This window comes from Borostomias antarcticus, assembly GCF_949987555.1.
Source record: "Borostomias antarcticus genome assembly, chromosome: 10".
Classification (NCBI taxonomy): domain Eukaryota; kingdom Metazoa; phylum Chordata; class Actinopteri; order Stomiiformes; family Stomiidae; genus Borostomias; species Borostomias antarcticus.
Genome location: NC_140243.1, coordinates 22,081,601 through 22,089,367, shown reverse-complemented (window position 1 = coordinate 22,089,367; position 7,767 = coordinate 22,081,601). Strand labels below are relative to the sequence as shown.

The window sequence follows — 7,767 nt, the reverse complement described above, 5'->3', positions numbered from 1 at the left end:
GGTCAGGAAAGTTAGCTTTGGGAAACACTAAAATTACAGACCAAAAGAGCTAGATGCACAGAGAGTGGTGTGTATGCAGAATTAGGGAGCTAGCTGAGTTAGTGAGCTAACAGAGTCAGCGAGCTAACAGAGTCAGCGAGCTAGCTGAGTCAGCGAGCTAGCCGAGTCAGCAAGCTGGCCGAGTTAGTGAACTTACAGAGTTAGCGAGCTATCACGGTTAGCAAACTAAGGAAGGCCTGGCACAGGCTGGAAGGCAGGCACCTGGCCGACACAGACATTTATAGCTCGATGAGCAGCTGCAGATAGCAGCGGGTCCAAACTTAGCGACCTTGGTAGAGCTTGCTAGCTTTGTAGAGCTTGTTAGCTTGCCAGCTACCTGAGGCCTTGTGCAGACAGGACAGAGCACCATGACCTCTGTAGACAGCAGTGTGGAGATGATGAAGATGGAGTCCCAGCCCAGCCTGGCGGAAGAAGAGATGGATGGAGTAGAAGAAGGAGGGGAGGCCAGCCCTGTGGGGGCGGAGCCGGGGGAGGAGGACAAGGCGGCGGCGTTCGACTGTAACGTATGCGGTCGTAGCTTCCCCTTCCAGAGCTCCCTGTCTCAGCACATGAGACGCCACACGGGGTCGCGGCCCTTCAAGTGCCCCTACTGCGACCACCGCGCCTCGCAGAAGGGCAACCTCAAGGTGCACATCCGCAGCCACAAGCTGGGCACACTCACTAGCCAGCACCCGGACGAGGAAGGGGAGGGGCCGGCGGGCGGGGAGGAAGAAGAGGAGGGGTCAGAGGAGGTGGGCGTGTCCGAGGGGCTGGAGGGCGGGACTAGCCCCACGAAGAGCAGCTCTGCCTGCAACCGCGTCCTCAACGGCGACGGCCCCGAGGAGAGCCGGCGGAAAGTGGCGGCGAGGGGCGCGAAGAGGGAGAAGCCGCCTGCCGAGAAGCGCCCGTACTGCTGCCGCCTGTGCGGCTTCGAGGCCCAGCGAGAGGACCAGCTCCTCAGCCACATCGAGAAGGTACACATCACGGCCGACACCGAGGACCCGGGCGCGCCCCCTCAGACCCAGGGGGAGACGGAGGCTGGCGGGGGGGAGGCCGAGGGGGAGGCCGGGGGCGAGGCCGGGGGCGAGGCCGGGGGCGAGGCTGGGGGCGAGGCCGGGGGCGAGGCCGGAGGGGAGGCGGTGGCCCAGAACGACGGTACGTTCCCCTGCGAGACCTGCGGCCAGGTGTTCACCCAGGCCTGGTTCCTCAAGTCCCACATGAAGAAGCACGCCGGGCTGCTGGAGCACTGCTGCAAGGTGTGCGGCCGTCGCTTCAGAGAGGCCTGGTTCCTCAAGTCCCACATGAAGACCCACAACGGCTCCCGGGGCTCCGGCCGGGGCCGGGCGAAGACCGAGTCGGAGCCTCCGGCCACTATCAACGACGTGGCCCAGGACCCCGAGAGCTCCCTGGGCGCGGCCGGACTGGGCCTGGGCCTCTACCAGCTCTGCTCCAAGTGCGGGAACCTGTTCCACGACAAAGAGAGCCTCAGGGCCCACGAGAAGGTCCACGGTCCCGGCTACGGCCAACAGAACCAGAACCAGAGAAGACAGAGTGACGATGAGGAGGACTCGCCAGCTGCTAAGAGGCGTCTACTGGACTACCTCAACCTCCGGCCTGCCCAGGACACCCCTGACCCCCAGGACGACGCCAGGCGGGTGGGGAGGAGGATCCCGGAGCTGGACCCCGTCTGCAGCTACCAGGCCTGGCAGTTAGCCACACGGGGACGGGTCCTGGAGCCCCAGGACGTGGGGCAGAAGGCCGGGGGCAACAGCCTGGGAGAGGAGGCCCTCTCCGGGGCGGCCGTGGTCTACGAGAAGGAGAGCAGCCGCTACGTCCTGGCGGGTCAGGAGAGACGCAGCTCGGCCAGGCGCAACCACGGCAACTCCCCCGGCGACTGGAGCCCGGAGAGCCTGAGCGACTCGGAGTACCGTCCCTCGGCCCCCCGACAGGACCGGCGCCGGCCCGCCGCCCAGGCCCAGAAGTCCACGGAGTGCTTCGAGTGCGGGAAGGTGTTCCGGAGCCGCCACCAGATGATGGTGCACCAGCGCGTGCACCAGCGGAGAGACGGGGGGGGCAGGGCGGCGTCGGCGGGGGAGAGGCCGGGCAGGGGGGAGCGCTGGGGGTCCACCAGCGACCCCGAGTCGGGCTCCCCCAGCAGACCCAGCACCCCCGGGTATGGAGACTCCCCCCCGCCGGCCTCGGGCCTGCGCGAGAACGAGACGGAGGCGGGCAGCGCCAATCCCGGCCAGCTGGCAGGTCAGTCCACTATCCTTACTTTTCATGTTTATTTCATCTGTATTTGACCTGGTTAGTCCCATTGAAATGTAGTTTTATTAAAAGGGAGACCTGTCCAAACTAAATTGAAGAGATCATCTTTAATGTAAAGAGTGGAGTCTGAGAGGATTTACACATAAGCTGTAAACTCAAGAGAGTTAATGCTTTAATGTAAAGAGTGGAGTTTTAGGTTATACATAAGTTGTTTCCTTTTTTTTGCGACCAAATGTTTACTGAAGTGAAAACACGATTTACAACAAAAGTAAAAAAGTATGGCATGTTTGAATTTTAACAGCAAAAATGTAGGTACGTCATAAGCGGTAGGTACATCAATGCTGCTGACTCTGACAGCCATTTAGCAGCCACTTCTGCTGGCCTCTGTTGTGAGACCAGCCCCCCCCTCCCCCTCCCCAACCAACTGAGCACATCTATGAGGGATAGGAGACAGGAGACACCTTGTGGCTAGATGTTGAACTGTTCATCTAGTCTTACAGGAAAAAGAACTTACCCTACACATAAACACCATTAAATCATGTTGGCTGGTTACATTCCCATTGCTCTGAGTCTGCCTTGTTGAAAGGGGAAAATGACGTTTGCCAAAGCAGAGCCAGGGTGAAATCCAGATCGCTGGATTGATGAAAGCCAGTGCTTTGAACGTGGCTTTACAATAGCAGGGGGAATTTTTGGAATGCCTGTCTTTTTTTTTTCTCCCTTCCTCGAAGCAATAAACATTGAGAAAAAACAACAACCCATCAGTCTTTCAACTTCAGTCATGATAGAGGCTCATGGCTGAATTATCATAAAGGATTATCTGGCATGCTGTCGCTCTGTACGCTGCAGGCGTTTGACTTGCGTTGATGAACTTGCTGGAGATCCGGGCCTTGGTATCAGGTTTCCACACGGACAGACAGAGCCGTTAGTTAGAGTCGTGTGCTGCCGTCCTCCCTAGTGGTATAGACTCTCATTCAGTGTGCTCCTACATGTCATCCCTGGTGATATATAGGCTCAGTGTCAGAGCTGTGTGCTCTCTTGTTTTCCCTGGCGGTTTACAGTGTCATATATAGAAACAGCTTTTCTTCCTCCTCCAGCCAATGAGCTATTTCAGCTCTTCCTGTGCCAGGAAACCCCCCCCCCCGCCCCCCTCTTATCTGCGTGTGAATGTGTTTCAGCTCTCCTTTTCGGTGTCTTTTACTCAGAAAATCAGTTTGGCCCTTCTCTGCTTCCGTTCTGCCTGCTGTCTCCGAACCAGTGCTCAGACTGGGAGACAGGCGGGCAGGTAGACAGATAGCAGACACTCGGGGTGAGGAGAAAAGGCTTCCACAGGGCTGGAACGTCTTGTCAAAACGTATTAGTGTTTTAGGTCAACTCGGCGTCAAACAGAGCAACAAAGGCAGCTCTGTTCCTAATTGAGACTGGTGTGAACTTCCTGCTTTGCTCTGCTGCACATTTACTGTAGTGTCCCCTTTATTCATGCTCTCTCTCTCTCTCTCTCTCTCTCTCTGCCCCCCCCCTCATCCCTCTGTGTCCCTGTACCTTTCTCTCTCTGTCTCTAACTCTCTTTGTCAATTCAAATCAATGAGGCTTTATTGGCATGACCATACAAAATATAGTATTGCCAAAGCACACAGCACAAGGTAGTGCAATTGTATAATACAATTAAGTAATAAAATATATAATATTAACAATAAATAATAATAAAAACAAAACATAGAACAGGAATATTATGTTTACATAACTGATGAACATTAGAACATTATCAATATAACAACAATAGCAATGGGAGGGGGGGTCACATTCTCAAGAGACTGTCATTCCCTCTTTCCCTCTGTCATTGTGAGTGGAGGGGCTTTGGGGAAATTCACACACCTGAATCTGAGAGGTGTGTTGTTTCTGTAAAAGCCAGTTTGGAGAGGAAGTACCATTGAATCAGAATCCACTCTGTTAGTGGAAAGTCCTGCCTCAGCCAGTTAAGAGCCTCCATTCTCGGATCGGTTCTAGAATCTTGGTCTGTGTTCTCGACCCGTGTCCAGCTGCAGTGATGGCGCGCTCAGGTCCTCTGTCAGGAAGCAGGTCAGGTGGCGTCGGAACTGTCTGCCCATCCTCCGCCCTCTAAAGCCGGCTACCTTATCCTCACTCACGCCACCTGCCAGCCCAGCCACCCTATACACACGCACACACACATACACGCAATCCCCGACACACACACACACACACACACACACACACACACACACACACACACACACACACACACACACACACACTCCGACACTCACTACTCTCCAGTTCTGAGGGATTGGTTTATTTATAGAGAGAGACTCTTGATGGAGAGGCACTCAGAGGACATGCACACACACACACACACACACACACACACACACACACACAGACACACACACACACACACACACCCACACACACACACACACACACACACACACGCACACACTCTGTCAGAAAAAAATGGTTTCTGAAACACCAGGTGATCTGATTGGCTGGTGAGGGGAGCAGGTGAGGATCAAGGCCTGTGGAGTTGTTTACCGTTTAGGACATATTTGCTTATTGTTTACTACAGAGTGTATTGTTTACTAATCAGATATAGACGTGGCGGTAGGTCAGAGTTTGTTCACGGTGACCTTTTATCAGCGGATTGGTTGGATGCAGATCAGGTGGTGTGATTCCATTCTGCTCAGTGTAGGCAGACTTCCCGTCTGTCTCTGTATGAAACCAGACGGGAGTTATTAAGGATCTGAACCTTGAAGCTTGAATCTGTATGGCACTGTCTACACACAGCCTCCCGCTCCATTCATCAAGGTAATCTCTGATCTAACATGAGTGGGTTGGTAAAAGCCCGTGCTGCTCTATACAGCTGTTAACAATCCTGTCATGTCAGATCAGTGAGTTCTCCAAGGAAGGGAGGAAGGATACAGCTCAACCGTATTTGAACCAGACCGAGGTTCCTCCTCCCTCCCTCCTCCTCCTGTCTTCCTCCTGTCCTTCTCTTCTCCTGTTCTAAGGTTTTGGCTGTGTTCAGACTCTCACAATTCCCTCAGAATTCACAGCATTCCTCAGTCTCTCTGTGGGATTCAGCCATTAGCTAGTCTAACGTGGCTCACGCATGCCATCGTGTGGCCAAACCTGGGAGTTGCACCCTTAACATGAATTATAGTCATTTTCTTGCCAAAAAACACTGGGCCATTAAAGGCTCATTTATAAATCAAGAAGCTATCTGTAAGTTTGACGGAGTTAGCTACCTAGAAGTTATCATTTAGTACAGTCCAAACAATGCCAGAGTTTTCAAATTAATTTAACATCCACTTATCCGAATGATTGATTGTCAAGATTGTCAATGTCTACAGACCCTTAAAAGATTTATCTGTACTTTGAATTAAATATATGGTCCAAAATCAGCAAGATCGTAAGTTATCCTGATACTTAGGTAAACTAGATAGTGCAGTTTACTCTTATGTAGACTAGGAGGTTAATACTGCCCCCAAGTGGTCTTGAAGAAAGCACAACCCCTTTTCATGGTTCCCAGTCTAAAATAGTCACATGATTCAACAATGTCTGAAGTCAGGTTACTTCTGAGTGTATCTGTTGTGTCACTAAAGAAAATCAGCCCCTTCTCATGAACTGCATTGCAACGCAGGAGCATGGAGGGAACTGTAGTTTTTTGTCTTATATTTCAACAACTTGGTTATTTCAGATGCCATAAGAAAGAGTCAGGATGATCTTGCATAACTTAAGTCTCCTCCCTGTATCTCCCACTCATCCAGATGTGAAGCCGTACATCTGCAGCGTGTGTGACTTCGCCACCCCGGACACCACCGCCTTCCTGTCCCACGTCCGCCTGGTCCACACCCCGGACCCCCACGACCCCGTTCCCAGCCCATCCCAGCGGGGGGGGCCCTCCCCCGGCTTCCCCAAGCTGAAGAGCGCCCTCCTCCTCCAGGGGCCGGCCCTGTCCCCCGCTCCCCGCCCTCCCTACCTCTCAGCCCGGACCTGCGCAGATCAGCGCCCCCACCGATCGTCCCCCTCCTCCCCGGCCGGCCCTCTCCTGGCCCCCCTGGACCTGTGTGTGAGGGAGGCGGGGCTCCCCCGGGGCCCGGCCCCCCAGGAGAAAGAGCCGCCCCCCAGCCACAAGTGCTCCTTCTGCTCCCACTCCACCTGTTACCCGGAGGTGCTGTGGATGCACCAGACAGTGGCCCACCGCATCAGCGGCAGCTCCTCCACGCTGGCCCCCAAGTGGGCCCCCAGGAACGGCTTCCGGGGCCCCAGATCCGGCCCCTCGGCCTCCAGGAGACGCACCGGCCCGCCGCTGGCTCTGGAGGGGAAGGAGTGCCCCCCGCTGCCCCCCGTCGTCCGCACCCCCCGAACCAGACCTCCCACCGGCCCCGCCGCCGCCGGGGGTCAGAAGAAGGACAGAACGGCCCCTTCGTGCTCGCCGGCCTCGTCCTCGTCCTCCTCACGGGGGTCGTCCTCGGCGGGGTCGCAGGGCGCGAGGCCGCCCCCCCAGCGGCCGGCGGGGGTCGGGGCGGGGAGGGGCCAGGCGGAGGGTCAGGCCTCTCGCTCCAGACCCAAAGTAGAGATGTACCCTCGGGTCTCCTCCTCCTCCTCTCCCCCCTCCTCCTCCGGCTCTCTGGAGAAGAGCACCGGGGGGCCCCAGCGGCCCTCTGCCAACCCCAGCCCGAGGGCCGTGTCCGGGGCCAGGGCGGGTCTGCCGGACCGCTACGCCCTGCCGCGGGAGGGCCTGGGCTTCATGCTGTCCAGCAAACACGGCTTGGCAGAGTACGGCCAACTCCGCGGCCACGCCGAGACCCACGTCCACAGCCAGAACCAGAGCAAGGCCCGGTCCTCTCAGCCCCAGGCCCAGAACCAGGCCCGGTCGCAGGGCAGGACAGCCAGCGGGGCCGCGGGCGGCCAGGAGCGCCCGGCCTACAGCAGCGGCTATGGGGCGTCTCAGACGCACGGGGCTGCTCTCCAGGCCTCCTCCTCCTCCTCTTCCTCGGGCCTGAGGGGGGAGCTGAAGCAGGAGTCCCCGGCAGAGACACCAGAGGTGCCCATGGACATTGTCAGCTTTCTGAAAAACTACAACCCCCACGAGCTGGCTGCCCTCTACCACCGCTGGGGATCGGCCAATCCCCTGCTGGATCCTACAGGTGAGGGGGGGGGGCAGACATGTAACCATAACAACCAAACCCTGAGTCACATACCAGCATTTGCAAATGCTTGCAAATATTCCGAGTTCTTTTTGCTTCAGTGTACAGCTACACAGTTACAGTACAATGAAACCAATGGAACAGTCTCAGCGGGGGAGCCCACACACACGAATCAAACACACGTCAGATGATTTTATATTTGGGATCTACAGTACACGTGGGAGACAGGTCATGCTTTAGGCGTGATTTTGCTTCAGCGGGAGGGGCAGGGGAGGAACATACCACCATGTTCAAC

General features: G+C 56.2%; 1 protein-coding gene across 1 annotated transcript in view; it reads left to right on the top strand.

Moving 5' to 3' along the window:
- Positions 1–407: 407 nt before the first annotated feature.
- LOC311314285 (zinc finger protein 516-like) overlaps positions 408–7,767 on the top strand; it is a gene marked incomplete at both ends in the record, with an annotated part of 13,332 nt that continues 5,972 nt past the window's right edge. Inside the window, 3 exons of the mRNA XM_084444625.1 lie at positions 408–2,295; positions 6,090–6,276; positions 6,397–7,472. Coding sequence (XP_084300751.1) covers positions 408–2,295; positions 6,090–6,276; positions 6,397–7,472 — 3,151 coding nt within the window. The remainder of the gene's footprint in view (positions 2,296–6,089; positions 6,277–6,396; positions 7,473–7,767) is intronic.